This window comes from Mastigoproctus giganteus, chromosome 13, assembly GCF_048544385.1.
Source record: "Mastigoproctus giganteus isolate SK-2022 chromosome 13, ASM4854438v1, whole genome shotgun sequence".
Classification (NCBI taxonomy): Eukaryota; Metazoa; Arthropoda; class Arachnida; order Uropygi; family Thelyphonidae; genus Mastigoproctus; species Mastigoproctus giganteus.
Window position 1 is genome coordinate 105,985,294 of NC_143587.1, and position 27,375 is coordinate 106,012,668.

Consider the following 27,375-nt stretch of genomic DNA (forward strand, 5'->3'; position numbering starts at 1 on the left):
TACTTAAAATTCCACCCTGAGCACTAACCTTCAGTTTACTTACTAGTCATTGCATCTCACCGACAGTGAGATGTGTAGGGTCATCTTTTTCTAGCTTTTACTCTAGATCTGAACAAAGAAATCATATCAATAGGAACTGTCCTACTTACAAGGCCATATGGCTTATAAAAGCAAGAGAATATAAAAGATCTCAAAAAAATTCATAAAGAAAATTTATTTCTAGACATACTCCAAAACAACAACTGAGTTTGGTATTATAATCTACTTCCATTTAAGCTAACACCTACCTATGCATGTTCTTTATTGACAACTTTTTCTGACATAGACAAAAGCAGACACAGTACTGAAACACAGTAGTGTGTTTCAGTCAACTGCGGCTCAAAGCCCATATGAACAATGAATGCAGTTAACAATTACATTCACTGTCGAAATGATTTTCTGTAAATTCTCTGACTTAGATGGTCATGCAGAAGTATATACAGAAAGTTTTTAGCATTTTTAAAACCTTACATTATTGTACATTACCTACTAATACAACTTAACCTAGCTTTCTTTTTTTTGTCTGACTGCTCATATTCTCCATTTTATTCCTTATATTTAGCAAAGAATTAATAAAGATATGCTGACAATGGGAATAAGCAAGATTCCTGAAATGCCTTCAGTATTAAATATATTTGTTAGTGTCAACATTTATTTCCAATTCAGTGATTACAGTGGATAAGTTTTTTAACATGAAATCAGAGTTATTAGTAGTTAACTAAATACCATTTATTATGTCAACACGTGGCATTTAAATTGCATGTTAATAGCAAATTCATTTCGGATTTTGAGCAAAAATAAACGACATACGGATTTGTTTTTTTACAAAAAAAGCAAGGATTCACTTCAGCCTATGCAAACTACTGTGGGGAAAAGGTACTTACTCTGATTATCATTAACACATTGAGGTCCATCTCTTTGGTAATTATGAACAGAGCATCCTTTAGTGGAGTTTACAGGAATCTGTAAGTAATTTGCTCCCAACCTATGGCGATGAGTGTCACTATATGAAAATAGCCTTCCCTAGATAAGATGAATTTAGTTATCAAAAATTAAAATTGAAAAGCACTAGGTCAAGTTGAATCTTGTAAAGAGATCTTATAAAATGAAAATCTGGCTGACTTACCTGGAGCATTTTATCAGGACTTGGTTCAACACCAGGTATCATATGAGCTGGACAAAAAGCAATCTGTTCAATTTCAGCAAAATAATTCTGAGGATTTCGATTCAAAACAATCTTTCCCACTGGTATTAGAGGATATTCTGAATGGGGCCAAACCTACAATAGCACATATAATTCAAAAACAAATCAATATCATTCCAGGATCATTATATTTACTGTTGCATTATGTATATAAGTATTATATATATAATGTTATAACTGCCTTATATACATTATATGTATATAAGGCAGTCACCATTATACTTACTGTTCTGCCATTTTATAAGTCAGTGCTCTCAAATTGGTTTCAACAGAAATCCATATGAGGATACTATAACCTGTTAGGCCCCAATTCACACAGTGTTAGGACATGCTCCTAACACCAAGTGTGGGATATCTCACTCAGAAAATTTCTTCACATAATAGTCAAACCACTCACAGATAGCTTGCTGCATCCCAATATCAAGCCGCCAAAATCCTTTAGAGGCCCAAAAATATGAAAATCATAGAGTTAGTATGTGGATTATAATAAGTGATGTGCCAGTGCTTCCCACCTAATGTGGTTGTCACTGAGTTCATCACTGCAGGATACAGTTCCCTTTCCTAGGATACAGGATACAGTTCCCTTTCCTAGGATACAGGATACAGTTCCCTTTCCTAGGATACAGGATACAGTTCCCTTTCCTAGGATACAGGATACAGTTCCCTTGGATAATTCCATCCAAGAGCTTACATGCACACTAAGCATGGCATCCACTGAGCACACTGTGTATATTTACACTCCTGAATGATGGAATATATTGTTCCTCCACAGGTCTTCTGCTATGACCCTAATGGTCACAATCTTTTGGCACATACTGCTACTTCCATAGCAATGATACTGGCTGTCACTGTGGACAGCTGGTAGCATAATCTTAGTTGACAGCTGCTGACATTTATTTTTCAGATGGGAGTACATATCGTGCTTGTCAGTTACATGTATTCTGCAGTCAGTTTGGCTAATTTTTTTAGGACAAAAAAAAAAGACAACCATAGAACCTTTGGCCATAGTGTTTGTTTGTTATTTGGTTTCTAGGAGCATTAGCAACTAAGGCCATATTGCTCTGGGGATATATGGTGGTCATTCCCTGACCTTTCTGCATCCTCCGTATTTGGTGGTCACAGGCTTGAACCCCGGTCTAATCAAGAAGTGTGTGCTACGCACTGCTGCTTCTGCCCACCTGGCTAGGCCATAGTGTGAAAAGAACCCATTAAAATCCCTTCCATCTCTTACGGGAGGATTATCTGCTCATCTCAATGTAAAAGAACATCAATAACCACCATGCTAAGCATAAGGGTTATTAAGGGACCTACAACAGTCCACCATGGTTGTTCAGAAAACACAATAATTGCCGTATACTGTCTGTATTCTGTATCCTGCAATTTATCTCCAACTGACAGTTCCTTTTCTGCACCCAAGAGCCAAACAGCACATTGGCCCATGTTCAGGATAATCCCTAATAGGGAAATGTGATCTTGTCCAGAAATCTGTCACTGAGGAGGAGGAGCATCATAGCAGGGTTTTTTTTTTTTGCAAAAAAAATAAGACAGGATGAGTTTTAGAAGGACTGAAGTTAAGTTTTCTTCATCTAATTGAAAATTACCTAGAGATCAGTATTCAAGGAATTGGCAACAGTCAAGAAGTTGCTGTTTGTGTAGAAGATAGTTTCTCAAACTGGAAGATTGAATGTAGTACACTACCATCAGCAAAACTATGGTTGGTCATTGGAAGAAAGCCATTAATACACACGAGAAAAAAAATGAGAGAAAGAACTGAGCCTTGGAGAACTCCAGCTTCAGTTGGGTAGCCATCAACATCACCCATGGTGAGCAGTCAAAGGGAAAGCTAGCTACACGATAAAAAAAAAAAAAAAAAAAAATTCCAGAAGGTAACCCATAAAATGAAAAAGCTTGTTTAGATTTTTATGACAAATGCAATCAAAAGTCTTGGAAATGCAAAGAGCAATCACTTGAGTTTCGCTGAAATTTTTCATCAAAACAAAAAAAAAAAAAATGATGAAGATATCACTCAGTTTGTTTGTTTGTTTGTTATTTGGTTTTTAGGAGCATTAGCAACTAAGGCCATATTGCTCCGGGGATATTCAGTGGTCATTCCCTGACCTTTCCGCATCCTCCGTACTTGGTGGGCACGGGCTCGAACCCGGGTCCAATCAAGAAGCGTGTGCTTCGCACTGCTGCTCCTGCCCACCTGGCTACAGAGGTGCCTATTACCCAGTGGAAAGTGATTAATGATGGAACTGATATTGAGAATCATTAATCAGTTGAAACATTGAGGTAGTGTAAGCATTAGTGATTTATTAATTTCTCTATTCCTTTGGAAAAAGTAAAGATACATGCAATAGGATGATAATCAAACGGGAGAGATCTGTCACTCATTTTAGGATCTCACTGAATATGAACCAATTTCCATGAAGTAAAGATATCAGTGGGATAAAAAGAGTGTAGAAAGGAGACATCAGAACAAACATATGCACAGGTATCACCTTAAAGCAAAAGTAATCTGAGAATAATTAGGACAACTGAGATCAGTCATGGTTGTGGAAACTGGTAATTGAGATTCTGTTAAATAAGTGGGGCTTTGCAGGTAGAAAGAGAATCACTGAGACTATGCATATTTGTGAAATGAATTAGGAAGTTTTTTGGAGGTTTATATCTTTTTACAGATATATTCATTCTATTAGTTTGACTTTTCATGATGCACTAATGTAAAATTTGGAGGAAACAAGTTGTATAGATTAAGAAATTTTATGTGATATTAGGATACATACCAGTTGGATTCATCAAGTCACTTGTTGGCAAAGTAGAAGCAGCAAGAGTGTGTTAACTGATACAAATGCCTTTAAGAGTTACCAATAGGTTAAATGTAATGTACTATCTAGTAGCTGGCCTGTGAAAACCATTTTAAAACTGTACCATCAAAATATAAGGAATAGTGGATCTCATGATGTTCACCATACCTTCAAAAGACATGACTCATACTGCACAACAGAAAAGATGGGGAGATGACAAAGCTATTATTAGCAGTGAAGCACAAGATGAAAACCAATGCATTGTTTCGACATATTTTATTCACTGGTGAAAGTTTTATTTTATCTCTTGAATTACTACTCCAAATATCTGTTTTGTCAGTTTTAACATAGAATAAGAAAAATTTCCAAATTCGTTCGCAATTTACAAGTTGTGTAAACTTGTAAATTGTGAACTTGTGTGAGTTCGTGCTTGGCACCAATCACAGAAAATCCAATCTGCTATCTGCAGAGTGGGTAGTAGATTGGGTTTTTCACTAAGCAGATATCCTTTCCAATATCTGCTCATCAGCCACTTTGATTTGACTTTCCAGTCAATTAATCATTTTAATGATTAACCTCATTTATTGAAGTTGTAAATTCATATAATGTGTTCTTTCTTTCCCCCACTACTCAAGAATACCTAAATTCATGCTGCAATTTCTTCAAAATCCCCCAAACAGCTATTTATATTGTGAAAATTATTTGGAAACTATTTGAGCGAAATTATAATATAGGCTGTATAGTCATCTCAGAATGTCTATCAATATCTATTCAAATATCAATTTGGTCAGTTTTAGGATTGTTTATGGAAATTTTCTAAATTTTCATAAATTTCACAGGGAAAGAATACCAAAATGTAACTTTATTTTAAATTTGACAGTTCAACAACCATTTTGGAATATTTTTCTAATCTAAAATAGCTAACACACATTCTCACATTTTTTTTTTTTTTTACGTTAGGTTCAGAAATTTGCCAAAGGAATTCACAGAGAAGAGTATAGTCACTGAGCTACTGATCCATGTCTTTGATGTGAATTCATTCCCTAACCTAACCTAAAAATAAAAGATCTTGATCACAATATCAGGTTAGGTACACACTCTTTGAGTGGACCGGAGGTTCAAGCCCATGACTGCTAAATATGATTAACATTTGTATTAATTGATTTATTGTAAACTCCACTGACCTGGTGGTTGTGCCAGAGTATAAACAAGAACATAATATTCCCAAGTAGTCCTGGTAGTAACTTCAACAAATAAAATATGCATCAAAGCAATTAATTGAATGGCATATCATGATGTGACCAATGAGCCAACATTGGCAAAGGAAGTTTGCTCACAGAGCTGGGGGGGGGGGAGTTACATTATAAGCAAATTATCTGTGTAGTAAGGCCAGGTTTTCTAGTTTAAACCTAAAAATAATATTTAAGATATTACTCTAAAAATTGAGTTTGAATATATAAAAATATTGGTAATTTAATATTATTTTATTTTATAATAACAAAATGAAAAGTTTAAAAATTTTGAAAGTTTAAAATTTTCTGATAGAAATTTGTATATGGAATTATTTTTAAAAAAATTCCAATACAAATTCATAGCTATACCAAAGTGGAACATTAGTGATTGCATGATTATTACTCGAAAGTATACAAGCAAAGGGAACAAATATGTAGGAATTGCAATCTACTCATATCACATTCTCCATGAAATAGAAAAGCAATTTTTCTAGAACTATATAAAAGTACACATAGCTTGCTGAGATGACTCTGTCTCCATTTCAATGGATGCATTCAAGTTTTTTTTTTTTTTTTTTTTTTAAATTGTATATTAAAATGCTAAATATAACTGAAAAACAAAATTAAAATATGATGGAAAAAAAGATTATCTGCCAGGCCCATCTCTTGTCAGGAACACAAGATATCAGTGTCCAAAACAATAAAGCAACAAAACATTTCAATAACCTCTAACACAGTCTTTCAACCCTTTCAAACCCTTTGGCAGGTTTGGAGGTTAAGAAATGCAATGTCCCTTAACAGTTTTGAATGCTGGTGCTTTGTAGCTCCTGATAAGATAGGAACAAGCAGGTGAAATCTTTTTTTTTCCGTCATATTTTAATATTTCACTTTTGTATTCAATCATTTATCTCTTGAAATTTTAGTCACAAGCTATGTATACTTTTGTATAATTCTAAAAAAAAAAAAAAAAAAAAACACTTTTCTATTTCAACACAGCAGTGTTATGTGAGCAGATATTACCTGAAAAGATACTATACAAAAAGCATTATTTGTAACAATTAAATGAAGACTACAGACAGATTGCAACTAAACTTACTTCAACTCTTTCCAATGTAAGGGAGAAATGCAACTGCCAATTCTTACACCATCTTGAAACCTTCTGATTAATGATGTGACCAATATGCATTCAGTTCTTACTGAAGGTGTTCCTTCAGTAAGAACCTGGCTTATTACTCATCTTTCAACAAAACAGTTTAGAGAAACTCTAGCAGTTGCTATCAATATTCTATAAGGCTTTTTATCATGCTTAGCACACCGGTCTTTGAAACAAGCTTCTATCATATGGTCTGCCTTCTGTTTTTTGCAACTGGGTAGTCAGTTAACTGTCCACTGCATATGATTGTAGAAGACTGTCATCTGACTTCTCAAAATAATACTAGTTTCACAAGGTTCTGTTCTTTCACCCATCTTTTCTCCTGTATATTAATAACCATCTTCCATCTGCAGTACTATCTATATTTTTGCTGATGGTGTAGCTGACTGCACCCATCAAATGGATGTAGTTACAATTAACATGGATGCTCCATGAGCCAAGCAATGATGCCAGAACACCTGGAGAGAGGTCTAGGAGAAACAACCTTCAATGAAGACAGATACTTTCAACTGTTGGCAGAAACAATAGAGGATGACATCAACAGTATTTGGACCGTATATCCACCACGAGAGAGAGAGAGAGAGAGAGAGAGAGAGAGAGAGAGAGAGAGAGAGAGAGAGAGAGAGAGAGAGAGAGAGAGATAACAGCTACAAAGTTCTATTATGCAAAGTTGCAAAACGGTGGCCTCTTTTTTTTTTTTTTTTTTTAATGAAAACCCCAAACACGAAAGATATTAATAGCATGTGTGGCTTGAATGCTGAGAAGACAAAAGATACCTGTTGACATTAGATTTGAATTTCTGTAGACTGTAATTTTTTAGGAAGCACAAGTGAAGAAGGTTGTTCAGAAAACAGAAGTTAAAAGGATAAATGACAAATATGAAATGTTTGTTCTGTGAGTTACATTGGACAGTAAATAGCAACAGACTGGTTAGGAAAAGAGAGGGAAAATTATAAACACCAATTCAGAAGGACAGTGCCCATGAAAGTATATAGAGAAAACACAGGCAGCAGAAACATCTACAAAACAGACTGGAGAGACTTGTAAGAGATAGTTCATTAATTAACCTGACTGCCCCTTTTGAATGGGATCTAGAAGCATGAGAAGTTTTGGGTGCACCAATACTTCTCTTACAATAATCCATGGTAGGGTGCATTTGAGAGTGAGTGGCTGTTTAGAAAAAAAGTAACACTGACAGCAAGAGAGAGAGAGATATTAGAAGTCTGGGTAATTCCTAGTAGAGTTATGGTATTGTATGATATCGTCTTCCCAGTATTAACAAATATCTTCTCTCATCTTCTCAACTTCCAAATCAAGCACGGTACTAAGTACTATAGGTTCTAATACCTCTCGTGTTTGGGGTTTTCATAAATGAAAAAAAAAAAAAAAAAGGAATAATTGAGCCCTCCAATTGAAACAGCCCATTTATCATAATAGAAAAGACAGTTGTTTGTATTAAATCTTAGAGCAATAAATAAAATGACCATTCCAATAAACTTCCCTCTAAGATGTAGTTTCTTGTGTTTTCACATTGATTGTTACACAATCCACATAAAACCCAACTGATATGAAACTATATCCTCTTTGGTTTTATACCAGTATCTTATTGTTTGTTGTGGTTTTTTATGCCAGCCCTTTCAGTTGTTGTTTCATCACAGTGCAACATGTAGTATGAGGATGAAGCTTCTGGTAAAATTTCTTCAAGGAAGTATGGTGCCAATATATCACTAATAAGATAACTTTTATATGATTAGGTGACAATCATTCTGTGACTGCTCCTAGTCTAGAAAACATTACTTTGAAAACATTTCCAATGCCACTACATTAATCTGAAGTCATGCTCAAAGCTACAGCCTTTCATCACCCAGATAAATTCACCCAAAATTCAGCAATGTGAGCTGTATCACAAACACTACAGATGGACACATAGTTCCACTGTAACCACTAGAAGTTCCCAGAATGTTTTGCACTTTATTCTTCAAAAGTCGATCTGGCAAAGGTTCTGATATATCTTTAAGTGCTTGTGACCTAATTGCACTAAATTTGATATGAAGTAATGTTCCAGGACCCTTGCCAGATCCTATCATCAGACCAATACATGAGCTGATATTAAAGAGCAAAACAGGAAAAATTAATTTCTGAACATACACCAGCAACTTGTTAAAAATTATGAAAGATAACACTACAGTTAAATAACAATTAATATTCTAATAAAATAAAAAACAAATGTGAAATATGCCAAATCTGAGGCCAAATGGCAACAATTAGCCCTGGATCTCAGAAAAGCATATAAAAACTTCATATTTTACTGCACAACCCCCAGGTCTTTTTCACTTTCCACTTCCCTGAGTGCAGTACCACCCAGTTGGTATGTTTCTCTTCGGTTATCGCTACCCATATGCAGTACTTTGCAATTGTCAATGTTCAACTTCAGTTGCCACTTCTCAGCCCATTTTCCCAACTTATCTAGATCCAGTTGGAGTAGCATACTGTCTTTACTGTCGTTAACAATCCTGCCAACCTTTGTATCTGCAAATTTTAGAGGAGTTTAAGGTGGCATGTGGATTAACCTTCATGGGAATTCCACCAAAAGTAGATACTTTCAATAGTCTCTCAGCATGTCTATGTTCAGTCACTTCAACTAATAAATCTCCAAATCTTAATCACAGAACCATTTTTGGAGGGCCAGCCACATTCTCGAGACATTTCTGTATCAAAAATGGGGACAGCTTACTCAATGGTTGGTCTAAAAATAGAGGAGTGGTATTATCAGTTTCTTATTTTTTTTTTTTTTTGTCTCTTAGCATGGGATATAGTTATGTCTTCATGATCTGGATTATGTTTGTCTAGATCTGGATCAAAAGATCCACACAAGGACTTTATTTTTGTCCATCGTTGCTCCTTTTAGCCCTGGGATGGTGGCTTTCTTCTCCCAGGTTTCCAGCCCCGCCACATGGAGGCAGGAGTGGTGCTACCAGTGACAAGTGATAAAGGTTATTTGTTAATGCGTTAGTAAGTTAGTCCTATGTACAAGAAAAAAGGTGTCTTTCCTTTCAGTTAGGTACGCTAACTTCTTTACTTTAGAAGAGCAAAATTAAATAACTCTAGAAAAAATGAAGAATAACACTAATTATCAGCCACTCTTTAAGAAAATCGCTTGGAAATCACTCAGAAATCACGAAGCCTTTTGAGCCTGGACACCAAAAGTTTTGCATTCTCTGCCAAAGCACTACTTCTCACACCAGTACAACAGTAACACTTAAAACTTTGAAGATTTTTTGTGATTTATTCCACATAACACAAGTGACCTCCATAAAAAAAAGGTGCTGGTGCCTCAAGAATACTATATTTTGAAATGAAATTTTGCACAGCTTCATTTGAAACCGGTTTAAACATCCACACCAAGTTTCAACAAAATTGAAACTGGTCGAGCAGGGATCCTTAGGCCACTTGACATGGAATGACCTTCTTTGAATACACTGCAATTACAATAAAAGTAAAGTACTGTTATGCTAATATTGAAATTCCAACAACAGATCATTCATGAATTTTATTTTTATACATGGTTTAGACCTACCACAAAACTAAACCGAAAGCAGAAAAAAGTAATGTGCATATGCTTACCTTAGTCAAGTCAAATGGGTTCCACCGAAATTTTTCAGCTTCAGCAAAAGTCATTATTTGTATATAAAAAGTCCATGAAGGGTATTTTTCCTCAGCAATAGCATTATAAAGATCTCTGATACCATAATCAGGATCACTTCCTGATAACTGAGCTGCCCTGTCTACAGGAATATTTTTAATTCCTTGGTCTGTCTAAATATAATATAAACATCAATGGGCATTATTCACATAAACCAACTTACATTTTATCATTTACCTAAAAATAAAAATTAAATCCATAAGTTTCTTCAAAATTAATTTTTAATAAATAATGCCAACTCTAGTAAACTGGAAAGTTACTTTTAGTTTAATGTAACACTAAAATTCTAGTTTACTGCTAACTTTCACAACATGTGAAAATTCACAGCAAATCTCCCTCATTCACTATTAAAGAAACAATCCACTTTTTGCTCATGCAAAGGTAAAATATATAAAATGTTACCCTAAAAAATTGTTATCAGAGTCTGGCACAAAAAGAAAATTTTACATTGCAGCATTTATTTGTATTTTTCAAAATGTGACAAATACTGTATGGTAATACCATAAATAAAATATTCCTAAGTAAATAACTTCCATTCATAACTAACAAGCCTTCATCTGTTGAAGAAATATAATTATCTACAGAAAGAAACAAATAATACGAATCCTATGGAAAGAACTAGAACACTGAGTGAGGACCAGACCAAAGTTATTGGCAGCAGTAAGTCAACTGGTAGCAATTCTTCAGAAGTAGTGGAATAAACCTTATGTAGTTTATCATTCATTGGATGTTTTCTGGAGGTGTGTGTGTGTGTGTGTAATAGAGGCATGTGATGCAAGAAAGCAAGAATATGAGCTTATGAAACATCAGTCAAGGGTGGGGGGGGGGGGGGAATTTCACACATCCATTCCCTGTAAAAGTTTATCCAGTTCCTCCTTGAATTTATTTAAACTATCAACTTCCACAATGACAGATGGAAGTTTGTTCCAGCAATTAACCACCCGCTGGATAAAGGCAAATTTCCACACATCTATTCTACAACCGTCTTTCTTCAATTTGAAATTATGCCCCCTCACACTTGTACTCTGAGCAAGTAGAAGAATCCCATCAGAATTCAGCTTGCTCAACCCATTCAAGGCCTTATACACCTCAATCAGATCACCTTGCAGGAGCCTAGTCCCCGGCTGTTGAAATTTGCAGAACTTAAGCCTTTCTTGGTAAGAGGATCCCTTTGTTCCCCCTCACCAATCTTGTTGAGCTTCTCTGTACACACTAAAACAACTCTACATTCTTTCTAAAATGAGGCCTCCAGACCTGTATGCAGTACTCAAGGATAAGGCCTAACCATTGCCTTATACAAAGGGATAATCACCGTTTCCCTACTAGCAAAATTCCTGTATATCATTGACAATAACTCATGGCCCACTCTGGCAGCCTGTCTGCATTGCTCAGAAAATTTCATATCTGACTGCACAATCACTCCCAGGTCTTTTTCATTTTCGACCACTTAAGTGTAGTACCACACAGGTGGTACATTCCTCAGGGGTTACTTCTACCCGTATGCAGTACTTTGCATTTGTCAATGTTAAACTTCAATTGCCACTTCTCAGCCCAACTGCCCAAATTTTCTAGTTCCTGCTGCAGTAGCACACTGCCATTACCATCATTAACAACCCTGCCAACCTTTGTATCATCTGCAAACTTTGACATTAAGCCTGAAATACCTTCATCAATATCATTGATAAATACACAAAACAACAGTGGGCCCAACATTGAACCCTGAGGGACTCTACTAATAACATTAGTCAACGAAGAGCAGCATCCATTGATTGCCACTCCCCACTCAACCACCCTTTTATCCATTGTAGCAACTTACCCTTAATACCATACTGCTCCAATTCGTACAGTACTCTTCTATGCACAACAGTGTCAAAGGCTTTCCTGTAATCCAAGTATACGATATCAAAATTATTTTTTGCATCCAGTTCCTTTATAACCACATCATAGTATTCAATCAAATTTGTCAGACAAGACTTTGCCTTAAACCCATGCTGTGTCTGAATTATTACTGCGATCTTGTCTAGAGGTCTGAATTATTACTGCGATCGGTCCTTGAGGTTGTCACAGACATTCTCTCAGATATGCCAGACAAGCTGTTCTTGCTACCTGGGAGTCTAAAACGCTGATGGAACTGATATTCAGGTGACACTCAAGTCAAAGTGGACCTAATTTCGGCGAAGTCCGGACGGTCTATGACAGCCAAATCCTCTGCTTGCACCTTCACGATGGTGGGACTGTTAGTAATCCTGGGTATAACCTTCATGCACAAGTACATGGTGGGTGACCACCCAGGTGTGAACCAACGTAAGCAGGGGTCGAGGTGTGGCGCCCACACCACATGGAGGAACGCCGCCCCTCTATGTTACCAGGCAGTACTAGGTGGTAGATGACTCATCAACCGGTGAAATACCACCACTTTGCTTATTGGAAGCTTGAAGTGGTGGAACCCATGTTTAGTCTCTAGAGCTAAGTTCCGGCCAACCCTTCCCTATCTCTTCCATCAAGCAGTACGATTGATGATTTTTGAGGTTATGATGAATGTCATGGCGAGATCCAATATTCCTTACATTTCGAGGGTACAGCTCTAAAACGGTGTTCGCAGGCCGGCCGCTAGTTAGTACACCGGACTGAACCTATTGGTAACTCTCTAGGAAGCTTCCGGATCAGCTAGTGTATAATCTTGCTACCTCTACTCGGCCAGAGGTATCTTGCTACCTCTACTCGGCCAGATAGTGACTGGAGGGAGTCCGAGTAGTGTGTATGCGGGGAGCATTGTCGAGGCCACGTTATGTCAAGGATCTGGGTATATTCTTACCACATGTACGCCATATCCAAAAATTTCATTACTTCATACAGCATGACCCACCCACTTTTTCTTACTATTGAATACACCATGAATTGTCAAAATAATAGAGCAAGCTTATCTGCGAAAAGATCTAAACCTCCCAAGGACTTCCTAATTCATTTCACAAATATACGTGGTCTCAATTCTAATCTCAACGATGTCCATTTCCACTTGCAGTCTTCCAAACCCCATGTACTTTTTCTGACTGAATCTCAGTTATCAGTTGATTCAACTACTGCTCATCTCAGATGTCCAAATTATTTGCTGTACGATTCCTTTCGCCTCAAAGGTGGTACTTGTGCATATGTCCGTTCTGATATTCCCTGTCAGAGACTTGGCAATTTGGAATCTCCTCTCTTTGATCTTCTCTGGCTTAAAATCTCTCTACCTCATTGTGTAAAATTCATCTGTTGTCTCTACCGTTCTCCCAACTCCACTAATCACTTGGAGCTCTTTGACTTCCTCTCTTTGCAACTTGACTTTCTCCAGTCCAACTTTCCTAACAGTGAGGTAATTTTCCTTGGTGATTTTAACGTTCACAACTCCAGCTGGCTTCCGTTTTCTAGTCACACTGACCAAGCAGGTCGAGATGCTGAGGCTTTTGCAATTACTAATGACCTAGCACAGATTGTTCATTTACCTACAAGAATACCGGACAATCCTAATCATACAGCCAATACGCTTGATCTTTTTCTCACAAACAACCCTTCTAAGTACAAGGTTGAAGTGAGAGGTCCTTTAGGCACTTCAGATCACAACTTGGTGATTGTCTCTTCTCCAATGGAACCTTTATCTCATGGCTATTCCCAACCTCGTATTGTTTGGCATTACAAGAATGCAAAATGGGATGACCTGTGAGACTTCTTTTCTTCTTTCCCTTGGTCTGATTACTGTTTCAAAACTTCTGATGTCAACATTTGCTCAGATCGTGTCAGTGAAATTATTCTTGCAGGAATGGAATCCTTTATCCCACACTCCACTTTAAAATCTCGTCCTTTATCTAAACCTTGGTTTTCCAACAAATGTGCTAAGGCTGTCCAAGAGAAGAATGTTGCATATCGTAATTGGCTTGTTTCTAATTCTTCAGTTTCATTTTCTGCCTACACCAAAGCTCGCAACAATTGTAAAGCAGTTATTAATCAGTCCAAACTAGAATTTGAACAGGCTAAGAGTAGAAAACTTGCTTCTTGCCCTAATGGTAGCCGAGCATTCTGGTCTCTTGCCAAAGCTATTGGCCGCAACTTTTGCCCATCTCTGCTCCCACCTCTGTCCAAACCAGATGGTTCTGTTGTCACTTCAGCCAAGGATAAAGCTGACCTGCTAGCATCCCATTTTTCTTCGAGCTCATGTATTAATGATCTTGGTAAAACACCTCCCACCATTCCTAACACGCTCCATTCAATGCCTCCTGTGGTCTTCTGTCAAAAGGATATCAGAAGGATTTTGATGAATCTTGATGCTAAGAAAGCTCCAGGTCCTGATGGTATTTCTCCACTTGTTCTCAAAACCTGTGCTCCTGAACTTACTCCTATTCTTTGCCGCCTTTTTTCACTTTCTTATTCCAAAGGTGTTTTTCCTTCTGCTTGGAAATTTGCTCATATCCAGCCAGTTCCTAAAAAGGGTGACAAATCCCTCCCATCCAATTATCGTCCCATTGCAATTACTTCTACTCTTTCTAAAGTAATGGAGAAATCAATTAACCGCCAACTCTTAAACTACCTAGAAACCTTCCGTTTGATCAACGATCGCCAGTATGGATTCCGTCAGTGTCGATCCACTGGCGATATTCTGGCTTATGTTACCCATTTATGGACTAATTCAATGGAAAGGTTCGGTGAAACACAAGTAGTTGCTCTTGACATCTCAAAGGCTTTTGATCGTGTTTGGCATAAAGGTCTTCTAAACAAGCTTCCATCTTATGGTTTACCAACTGTTTTTAGTAATTGGTTATCCAGTTTTCTCTCTGATCGCTCACTGAGGGTGATGGTAGATGGCTCTCTGTCTTCTAACTTCTCCACTAATGCCGGTGTCCCCCAAGGTTCAGTTCTTTCCCCCACTCTTTTCCTCTTGTATATCAATGACCTTCTTCCATTGACTGGAAATCCTATCCATAGTTTTGCCGATGATAGCACATTGCATTCAACTTTCCATTTTGAGAAACCTTGTCCAGCTCAATCAGCTTCAAGTTCTCGAAAATCTGCTGCCAATTCCTTAAATGCCGATCTTCAGTTAATTCTCCAGTGGGGCAAAGACAACTTAGTTGATTTCAACCCTTCTAAAACTCAATCTTGTCTTATATCTCGCAAAAAGGATTCTTCTGCTCCTATGCTTATCTTTAGTGACACTCCGATTTCTAGGCAAAATGATATATCTCTTTTGGGGATTACCCTGACTTCTAATCTCTCTTGGCACAAGCACATTACAAATATTGCTTCCTCTGCATCTAAAAAACTTGGTTTTCTCTTTCGCTCTCGGCGTTACTTTTCTCCCAAACAGCTGCTCACTCTGTATAAATCGCAAATCCGCCCTGCCATGGAATATTGTTCCCACATCTGGGGTGGTGCCCCCAAAACCTCTCTCAGGCTTCTTGATTCCATTCAGAAGAGGGCAGTTAGGTTAATTAATGATTCGTCTCTAACAGAGTCTCTCCACTCGCTTTCTCATAGACGCACGGTTTCTGCTGCATGCCTCTTCTACAGATACTTTCATGGGCACTGTTCTTCTGAATTGGCTTCTATAATTCCCGCTCTCTCTTTCAAAACAGTCCGAACACGTGCCGCCACCAGCCAACATCCATTTACTGTCCAACTTCAAACCCACAGAACCAAGTTTTCATCTTCCTCATTTATTCATTCAACTGCCGTTTTCTGGAACAACCTTCCTTCATACGTATTTCCTGAAAATTACAATCTACAGAAGTTCAAGTCCAATATCAACAAATATCTTCTTTCGTCTTCTGAACCTCCAACCCAAGCACGGTACTAAGTACTATAGGTTATAATACCTCTCGAGTTTGGGGTTCTCGTAAAAAAAAAAAAAAAAAAATATGATGATCCTGCAATGCATCTTTAACCAATGACTCCATTGTTTTCTCCTGAATGGAAGTTAAACTGGTTTGTAATTACCTGTATCACCCTTAGACCCCCCCCCTTTGTGAATTGGGGATACATTTGCACATCTCCAGTCTGTGGAGACTTCCTCCGAGTCCAAGGATGCTCTCATAATTATGGCTAAGGGTTTACTTACTTCCTTTGCTGCCTCCTTTAATATAATTGAATACATCCCATCCATTCCAAGTGCCTTTCTTATGTTTAACTTCAACAATTTCTCCTCCACTTTGCTCTCAGTTATTACAAAATCATTAAGCACCCTGTTTGATAAACTTCCAGCATTTTCCTCCCTTAATAACTCCTCATGTGTGACTGTAGATGAAAACTACTCATTCAGATTACAGATATCTGAGCAGGATCGTGACCAGTGACACCACCGATATCAAGTGGACCAATCTGATTCATCCTCTTCTTCTATAGTTTATATAATTAGTAAAGAAGTTGTTGCTGTTTTTCTTAGCATCCTTTGCCAAAGATTTCTTGTAATCTGCCTTTGCTTGCCTAATCTCCTTCGTGACTTGATTTCAGACTAGCTTATATCTACCATAAGCTTCTGTGTCGCCTGATAATTTATATGCCTTCCATGCATTTTTATTCTCTGCCAGGAGTCTCATTAGTTCATCTGACATCCATTTAGGCTTAAGCCTTAAACAATATTTCTTAATTGGCATGAAAAGTATAGTAGCTTCCACGATTAGCTCCTTGAATGCTTTCCACTTAGAATTTGCTCTCGGTAACATCAGTTAGTCCCACTGTACATTTAAAATCTGAGACCACTGAAGTCATCTTTAAGGAAGCAAAATCCCTTCCCTTTACCTCTGATGGTAATTATATCTTTAAGTAAATCCCACATCAGTACATTGTGAACACTGCCACCTAGTGGTTCCTTTATCTGCAAATTCTTAATGCACCCTTTCTGCAGCACGTAATCACTGCTGACAACCAAATCAAGAGTATTACAGTCTCTGGTTGCTTCTCGATCATGCTGCTGCAGAAAACTGAAATCTAGTACCACATATAAATATATACCCACATCATAATATAATAACAAAATAATTCAACAGCACTGCATAAAAAAACTATTTCATTCCGGAACTTCCTAAATCACTTATTGGCTTCACATTCATTACCTCATGTAAAAACAGTAATGCAATACTTTCAGGTATAGCATTCAAAAAAGTACTAAAATCTATCCTAGACTACATTCCTAAAAGCAACATTATATTCAATGACATGCCATTTATCAAAGCAACAATATAATTAGTATATTGTTACTCATATACAGACATTTTACTTTTGTAGTCTGTCACTAGTACAGATCTCAACCAAAAATTGATCCTTAATGAACTATACAAAGGAATATGCGCAGGTCATTAACCATGATGTGGCTTACTGGAACACACTACTTAAACTGTGTATTTTCCATAATTATTTATTCAAGGACATCTCCTTACAAATTAAAGGTATACCCAGTAGGTAGTCCTACCTCGTGTGTACAGCAGAATATTGATAACCTACACCTGTATTCTGCTGAAAAACATTTCTGGAAGACCTAATACTCTTGAGATTCATGGATCAATATTCATTCAAAATTTTAATAATCTATATCCACAAGAACTTATCCAGATAAACTACCACTTCTAATCACACTGCTAATCACCTGGATTAAAAAAATGGCATATCCACACCTTGGAAAGATATAGATGTACATAATGAAATAAATACGTTTAATTTCAGTGTGGTCCTCCTTACTCACTGGTCATCCAATATTTCCAAAAATCTGTACACACCAATACAATTCTTTCCCAATGTCTCAGGATTGCATCCATATGTAATAAAAGTTCAACATGTATATCCAACATCAGGACTATAATAAATTAGTATTCAATAATTTTCCAATTTTATATCTAAATTATCATTTTAAAAAATTTATATTATTATCAATTTTAAAAAACTTCTACCTGAACCAGTGAGTCATATTCAGCTGGTGAGTCAGATTTTTCAGATCAGGTCTTAGAACTATGTATATACTGTACATAAAATGCATGTTTCATCTTGGTGTATTACAGTCTGGCAAACTCATACTCCATCAGTTAACAAACAGTGTATTTATTTCTCATCCTTAATTTCTATAAAGGTTTGTTTCATGTATATGCCGTAATCTCTGTAAACTGCTTTGCTTCATTCATTATTATAGTTTTCATGTAATAGCACTAACCTTCTGTATCTTATGTTTTATTATCTAATTTTTACTGTACTAAGTTTTATTATGTTTTATGTTATATTAAGTTTTATTATTTGCTTAATTTTCTTTCACTGTCCTATGTTTTATCAGCTGCCTTATTAACAGGGTCATATGTTTTATGTACTCATTGTCTTATATTTTATTATCTTCTTTTTTTTTTAAAATATTTGTATATTCCCTTTTTCATTTCATTATCTACAGTAGCACCCTACTGAACTTAAGTTTGCATAAAATAAACTTGAAACTGCAGCTCAAGGTCCTACAGGAATGATTAAGTGATCCTGAGTTACCTTATCCTATATCTTAGCTCCCACTTTTAAGTATACTATATCCTTCATTTTATTTCTCTGAAATTACTAGATTTACTGAGGATGAAGGAGAAACTATTCCTAAACATACCACTATCTCTTCAACTTTATGGAGTTCAGGTTCTTTTCTTTCCTACTTCATTATCCATTTTCCCCACTAAACTATTGCTCAGTTTCATTATGTCTGAACTTAACAAATCACATATTGGACTATATGCATGCACAATATAACACATTTCACCATGTGTAACACAGGGGATTGCTACTTTTAAAATTTTGCCTTCCATAGAAGTCATGTATGCATACTACATCCACTTTCATTTCATTCATCTAGCAGCACAGGTCTACAAGTGGTTTTTGGTTTAGATGGTGGTGGTGGTGGTGGTGGTGGTAGTAGTAGCAGCAGCAGCAGAGGCATGTGATGCAAGAAAGCAAGCTTATGCAGCATCAGCCCCTCCCCCCTAAAAAAAAAAAAACATTTCAACATCCATCCCTCTAAATGTTTGTCCAGTTCCTCCTTGAATTTATTTAAGCCATCAACTTCCACAACAACAGATGGAAATTTGTTCCAGCAATCCACTACCTGCTGGCTAAAGGCAAATTTCTGCACATCTATTCTACAACTGTCTTTGCTCGATTTAAATTTATGTCCCCCTCAGGTTCGTAATCTGAGGAAGAGGAAGAATCCCATCAGAATTCAGTGCTCAACCCATTCAAGGCCTTATACACCTCAATCAGATCACCTTGCAGGTGCCTAGTCTCCAGAACTTAAGCCTTTCTTGGTAAGAGGACTCCTTCGTTCCCCTCACCATTCTTGTTGCCCTTCTCTGTACTTGATTAAGTGACATAGCAAATCAACTCATACCTTTGTAATCAGTGTTTTCATCTGTTCTCTGTCAGGTCAACAATAATCAATATGCGCTATGCACACAATTTATAAAATTAAAAAATAAAATATTACAGTTCCATATAGGCTTAATTAACCTTTAGGCTTAATTAATGAATTTTGGTAATGCCAAGCTACATATTATTACAGAAACAGAGAACCCACTTATCACTGTTTTTTCTTTCGGTCTGATTGGCTGACCTCTGAAAAAAATCATCCAGATTGTAGGTGTGCATAGGCATTTTGTATATTATGTTGTACGTATTTTAACAATCATTAAAAGTTATTTACGTTCCATTTTATTTTTAATTTAGTTACCAAACTAAATATTAACTAGAATTATATGAAGCAAACATACATACCTTGCAATGGAATTTACAATACACAGCTTCATTGTTAGCATTAACTAATTTATAGGTATGTGAGCCATATCCATTCATATGTCTATATCCATCTGGAATACCTCGATCTGAGAACAAAAATGATACCTGATGAGTTGATTCTGAACGAAGTGTGATGAAATCCCAGAACATATCTGCATCCTATATATAGATATAAATGAGCTCTTCAGTGATACAATTTGTAAATTATTAGTTTCAAAATTAATGACCAAACAAAATAAATGGCAATTGTCAGTTATATGCACCCACAGGGAACTGATATTTCCCAATACCATTTTTTATATGTATTTTGTTCACAGAATTTTATGGTGTCACTTCCCCCTCTAGTGTCAGTATTTTAGTGGCAATTGAAGGTTTATGTTTTTGTGAGATTTATACATATTATATAAGTATGCACCAATACGGTCACATATAAGAGACTATAGTATTCATATAATAATGGCTTTTATTTTTTATTTTGCTATGATTACAAAACAAAAGGTGTATTATTTCCAGTTCTGTTATATTTGTGGATATACATACATACATATATATAACTTGACTATAAATGAAGAATATGCCAGCCATACAACAAACCATGTAAGTGGCTAACAGAAAGTAAACCAGTACGTAACTACAGCTACAAGCAAAGAGAGAGGGGAGGGATTAATAAAAAAAAAAATTTTAAAAAAGGTGTTCCGATGAGTTGGGACACAATGATCAGTCCATTTTATTTTTGTTTTGCTCTGTTGATCATGTTCTACATTTACCCCCGCTTCATTTCTTGCTGTGGTTACATAGTGATTTACCCTCTATTCATCACTTACTTGGCTTGCCATATGACTTGCATATTCTTTGTTTATATTCAAATTATATTTCTGCAACATGTGGTAGGTAATGCTTTGAAGCCAATGTTTCCTATATCAATTTTTTTCTTTTTTCCATTTTTATTTTCTTTGTTATTTTCTTTATTTGCCTATTTAGTTAAAAGTTCATTTATATATAGAGATCCAAAGCAGTTGAAGCACAGCATTTTCAGTGGTACCAAGTTTTGCAGTGCATATGAAGCCTATTTTGAATATGCCTGTGGGTAATCAAGACACGTCATGGCAGCTCATTTCTAATGTGGGTTGCAGGTCAATACAGTAAGTCCTCAACTCACGCAGATTCATAGATACACAGTTGTGCTACTTCTACTTATGACTAGCTACGGCATTCATTAAGCACCACTTTAAATATAATAAAATGCATTAGTGTCTGCTAATGTGAATTGATAGTGGCATCAGCACTTTGTTTTCACCTTAACCACTTAAGTTGAAAACAAACAAGTTGTATCTTGTGAGCTTATACTTGTAAACAAAATAAATATAAACCTTAAATATCTCTGCAACAAGAAAAAATGGTGAGAATAGTAATCATAGTGATAAGAAGAGGCGCATTATAACTATGGAGACTAAAGTCAAAATCATTAAACAACATAAAAACAGCAAGAAATTTGTGGACTTGCAAGTGTTTACGAAATGAATGAATCAACTGTTAGAACCATTATAAAAGATAAAATTCGAAGCAGCAAGTAAAAAGTTCACCGCCAATGCAATATACAATCATATCCAAAAAAAGAGGCTTATTAATAGAAAAAAAGGAAAAATTGTTGATGATTTGGATAGACGACATGAAACAACAACGAATGCCAATAAGTCTTATGCTCATACAAAAAAGGCCTAGTCTTTTTGAAGAACTAAAGGGTAAATGCGGTGAGAATGTTGCTAGCGAAACATTCATTGCAAGCCACGGATGGTTTCAAAGATTTAAGGGCCATGCTAGACTTACAGGTGAGGCTGCTAATGCAGACACAGTAGTAGTTTTGGAATTCCCCAAGACTTTGGCAGAAATTATCAAAAACAAGGATTACCTACTACAACAGGTCTTCAACGTAGATGAGACTGGTTTATATTGGAAAAATGCCAGATTCTTCATACATATCGCAAGAAGAAAAAAACTATGCCTGGATTTAAGGTATCAAAGAACAGATTAATTCTCCTTTTTGGTGGAAATGCTGCTGGAGGTTGCAAAATAAACCTACTGTTTGTTTAACATAGCAAAAATCCAAGGGCCTTCAAAAATATTTCAAAGGCATCGCTACCTGTTGTGTGGAAATCCAATAGAAAAGCATGGGTGACACAAGAAATTTTTTGGGACTGGTTACTTCATCATTTTGTGCAAGAAGTTAAAAAATATTGCCAAGAAAGCAACCTACCATTTAGGATATTATTGCTGGTTGATAATGCACCCAACAACTATGTGTATCACGAAAACATAAGTTACATTTTTGCCTGCAAATACAACTTACCTCATTCAACCCATGGATCAGGGTCTAATACAGACATTCAAAAAGTATTATCTATGAATAACATTTAGACAGGCAGTAAGGGCCACTGAAGGAGAGAATGCCAGATTATTGAAGCAGTTCTGAAAAGAATTTGAAATTTACAAGCTGTTAAAAACATCGATTCGGCCTGGAGTGAAATTGAAGCATCAACCATGAATGCCGTCTGAAAGAAACTCGCCTCCCAGTTTGTTCAAGATGCTTCGGGAAGTGAAGAAAATGAAGATGAATTATAGAGCTTGTGGAAATGATCAGAACATTGGAATTAAATTTAGAAGAAAATGACTATTGAATTGTCACAAAGTCATAGAAAGGAAGCAAGCAATGAAGATTTAATGGAACTTGATGACCATAAAAATGAAAACAAGGTTTCGGAAGACGTACAAGAAGTTGAATCATCAAAACAATTTGATACTAAGGAAATGGCAAAATGCTTTAAAATGATCGACAAAGGGCTAGCTGGCTTAAAAGCTTAGGATCCAGACACCAAACGGTTTGAAAAAGTGATTGAAGTGGTGCATGATGCAATTGCATGTTACAAACTGATTTACAACGAGAAAAAAAAGAGCTACAGTGCAGACATCATTGGACAAGTACTTCAAGACACCATCAATCTCCAGTGTCTGAGAACATATTAAACGATTAATATAGAATGGATATTTCCAGCTAAATTAGATACGCTTTTATCCTTATGTACGAGTATTACTCAACAGGATATTGAATAAAATTTTTTATTTCCACAAAGTTATCATAAATAGAAGTTGATTTGCTTGAATTTTCCTTTCAAAGAATATAATAAAAAAAAGATCGTATTTAGCATTAGTAAAGGCATATGATTCAAGAAAGCAAGCTAATGCAGCATCAGCCAAAAAAAAAAACCTCCCATTTTACCCCTCCGTTTGTTCCAAATACCTGTCCAGTTCAACCTTAAATTTAATTAAGCTATTAACTTCCACAACAAAGGATGGAAGTCTGTTCTACCAACCAACTACCCGCTGCCTAAAGGCAAATTTCAGCACATCTATCCTACATCTGTCCTTCCTCAATTTGAATTTATGCCCTCTCAGGTGATTATTCTGAGCAAGAGGAAGAATCCCATCAGCATTCAGCATATCAAACCATTCGAGGCTTTATACACCTCTATCAGATCACCTTGCCTGTGCCTAGTCACCAACACTGTAAGTTGCAAAACTTAAGCCTTTCTTCGTAAGAGCAACCCTTTGTTCCATTCACTAATCTTGTTGCCCTTCTCTGTACTCGTTCCAGCAGCTCTACATCCTTCTTGAAATGAGGCCTGCAGACCTGTATACAGTACTCAAGGTGTGGCCTGACCATTGCCTTATACAAAGAAATGATCACCTCCTTATCCCTGCTAGAAAAATTCCTGTATATCATTGACAAGACACCATGAGCTACTCTTGCAGCCTGTCTGCACTGCTCAGAGAACTTCATATCTGCCTGCACAATTACCCCCAGGTCCTTTCATTCTCTACCACTGTCAGTGTAGTACCACAGAATTGATACATTGCTCTGGGGTTGCTGTTTCCCATATGTATTACTTTACATTTGTCAATGTTAAACTTCATTTGCCACCTCTCAGCCCATCTGCTCAACCTTTCCAGATCCTGTTGCAGCAGCAGCAGCATTGCTTCAGTACTGTCCTTGACAACCCTGCCAACCTTTGTATCGTCTGCAAACTTGGACATTAAGCCTGATATACCATCATCAATATCATTTATAAAAACAGAAAATAACAATAGAACCAACACTGAACCCTGATGGACTCCACTAATAACATTAGTCCACGATGAGCAGTGTCCATTGATTACCACTCTGTCTTCTCCCACTCAACCATCCCTTTATCCATAGCAGCAATTTGCCTCCAATGCCACACTGCTTCAATTTGTTCAGCAATCTTCCATGTGCAACAGTATCAAAAGCCTTTCTAAGATCCAAATATATGATATCAAAGTTATTCCCTGCATCCAGTTCCTTTGTGACCACATCATAGTATTCAATCAAATTAATCAGGCAAGACTTTCCCTTAATAACACCATGCTATGTCCGAGCTATAACTGAAGTCTTGTCTAGATGATCCTACAGTGCTCCTTTAGCCAGTGCCTCCATTAATTTTCCTGGAACAGATGTTAAACTAACAGGTCTATAATTACTTGTGTCGCCCTTTGATCCTCCTTTGTGAACTGGGATCACATTTGCACATCTCCAGTCCATGGGTACCTTCCCTGAGTCCAAAGAAGCTCTCATAATTATGGCTAAGGGTTTGCTTACTTCCTTTGCTGCCTCCTTTAATATAATTGGATAGATCCCATCCACCCCAAGTGCCTTCCTTGTGTTTATCTTCAACAATTTCTCCTCCACTTTCCTCTCAGTTATTACAAAATCATCTATCTCACTGCCAAAGTTTAATTCACCTCTGGCATTACCCTCGCTGAATAACTCCTCATGTGTGAATGTAGATGCAAAATACTCATTTAGTTTGTTAGCCACCTGAGCAGGATCATCAACAGTTGGACCATCAATATCCAGTGGACCAATCTGATTCATCCCTTTCCTTCTAGAGTTTACATAGGTAAAGAACTCTTTGCTGTTTATCTTTGGATCCTTTGCCAAAGACTTCTCATAATCTGCCTTTGCCTGCCTAATCACCTTTGTGACTTGGTTATAGGCCAGTTTATATCTATCATAGGCTTCCATGTCACGCATTAATTTATATGTATCTCATTCATTTTTTCTCTGTCATATATCTCATTAGTTCATCTGACATCCATTTAGGCCTAAACTTTGAACAATATTTCTTAGTTGGCGTGTAAAGCCTAGTAGCTTCCAAGATAAATTCTTTGAATGCTTCCCATTTTGAATTTGCTGTTGGTAACATCATCAGTTGGTCCCACCGTATAGAATTTAAATACTGTCTCAGACAATCCTAGTTGCCTTTACGAAAGCAAAAGCCCTTCCCTTTACCCCTAATGGTAATAACCTCTTTGAGTAAATCCCACTTCAGCACACTGTGATCACTGCCACCCAGTGGTTCCTTTATCTGCAGGAACTGGATGACAGTGACTTGAGTGTAACGAAATCTAATGCAGAACTCATGATATCTCATTTAAAAAAATGAATCTACTGGATCCCAGTTGCAACACTTCCAGAAAAAGATGTGTCACTCAAGCATGTTTCTATACTATTGCAGAATTCCTCTGCTACTGTTTTCATTCGGTTGGTCTTTATGAAAAACTGGTCATAATCCATAAGAGTGGCATCTTTTCACAACTAGTTCAGGTAAAATTTTTGAAAACTTTCAACAGAACCTATTTTGTTTCATATTTCATATGACAGTGTTCTTAATTATATATATTTGCTTATACACCACTATTTACATACACTACTATTTATTTTGAATTAATTATTGCCTTATGCATGCAGATGTGGAATATTCACCTAAATAAAATCTCATTTGTAAAAGTGCTATTGTTACAAAAAATAAATAATAAATAAGTAGCTCTGTCAAAATATTGCTTTTACAAAATAAGTTTTGTTTATCAAGCTAGCTTCAATATGCAGTAAACTGTTCAATGCAAACTGGAAAAACATCTGAGAATGAAAAGCTGATATTAAAATAACATGTGAATTCCATAAAAATTTACCATCACCATTAGTAGAGGCATATGATGCAAGAAAGCAAGCTTATGCAGCATCAGCCAAAAAAAAACAAAAAACCCTTCCACTCCACCCCTCCGTTCGTTCGAAATACCTGTCCAGCTGAGCCTTAAATTTATTTAGGCTATCAACTTCCACAACAAGGGAAGGAAGTCTATTCCAGCAACCAACTACCTGCTGGCTAAAGGCAAATTTCCGCACATCTATCCTACATCTGTCTTTCCTCAATTTGAATTTATGCCCTCTCAGGTGATTATTCTGAGCAAGAGGCAGTATCCCATCAGCAATGAGCATGCTCAAACCATTCAAGGCTTTGTACACCTCTATCAGATCACCTCGCCGGTGCCTAGTCCCCAGACACTGTAATTTGCAAAACTTAAGCCTTTCTTCGTAAGAGCAACCCTTCATTCCATTCACTAACCTTGTTGCCCTTCTCTGTACTCGTTCAAGGTGCGGCCTGACCATTGCCTTATACAAGGGAATAATCACCTCCCTATCCCTTCTAGCAGGGATAGGGAATAATCACCTCCCTATCCCTGCTAGAAAAATTCCTGATATCATTGACAAGACTATATCATTGATTATATCAAAAATTCCTATATCATTGATAAGACACCATGAGCTACTCTTGCAGCCCGTCTGCACTGCTCAGAGAACTTCATATCTGCCTGCACAATTACCCCCAGGTCCTTTTCATTCTCTGCCACTGTCAGTGTAGTACCACAGAGTTGATACGTTGCTCTGGGGTTGTTGTTTCCCATATGTACAAACAGCCTTTGTAAAAAAGGGAATGCAAAAACACCATGTGCTAATAAAAAAAGATTATTAGCAGTATGACAAATCTTTTGATGAAAATAACTAATAAGCATTCTACGAGCATTAAAAATGCCAGAAATTTCATCTTACCTTTAGATGGGTAGTAGGATTTCGTTTTTGAGTATGAATAAAGCTTGGAAACAACAGTGGATCCCTTATAAAGAAGATAGGTGTATTGTTGCCTACTAAGTCCCAAATACCATCTTCAGTGTAAAATTTCATTGCAAATCCACGTGGGTCTCTCACTGTGTCGGCAGATCCACTTTCTCCACCTTAAATTTAAATAAATGGAAAAACAGAAATAAGTTAAATGATCTTTTTCTTATTGACATTAGGAATTCTTAAGGATTATTTTTATATAAAGATGAATCCAGAATATCTAGAGCTATATAACACGATCCCAGAACATTAGATGATTTGGGATAATGTTACACTGTTCATTCTGCAATCCTATGGTATGCTAAGACAGATTACAAAGGAAACCCTTAATTTAAGAGTAAAAAGAATAATGGCAAGGAATTCTTTGCTTATGTCAGCATTAAAAGGAAAAGATTCAACCAAATTGGTTGAATCTTTTTATTGATGA

At 36.6% G+C, this 27,375-nt stretch overlaps 1 protein-coding gene across 1 annotated transcript in view; it reads right to left on the reverse strand.

The window, feature by feature from the left end:
- LOC150076329 (catalase-like) overlaps positions 1-27,375 on the reverse strand; it is a 100,935-nt gene that overhangs the window by 17,063 nt on the left and 56,497 nt on the right. The window contains exons 4-8 of the mRNA XM_090387928.1: positions 26,880-27,061; positions 19,895-20,074; positions 10,060-10,251; positions 1,166-1,318; positions 924-1,062 (exon numbers count right to left, since the gene is read on the reverse strand). Of these exons, the coding sequence (XP_090244054.1) occupies positions 924-1,062; positions 1,166-1,318; positions 10,060-10,251; positions 19,895-20,074; positions 26,880-27,061 (846 nt within the window). The remainder of the gene's footprint in view (positions 1-923; positions 1,063-1,165; positions 1,319-10,059; positions 10,252-19,894; positions 20,075-26,879; positions 27,062-27,375) is intronic.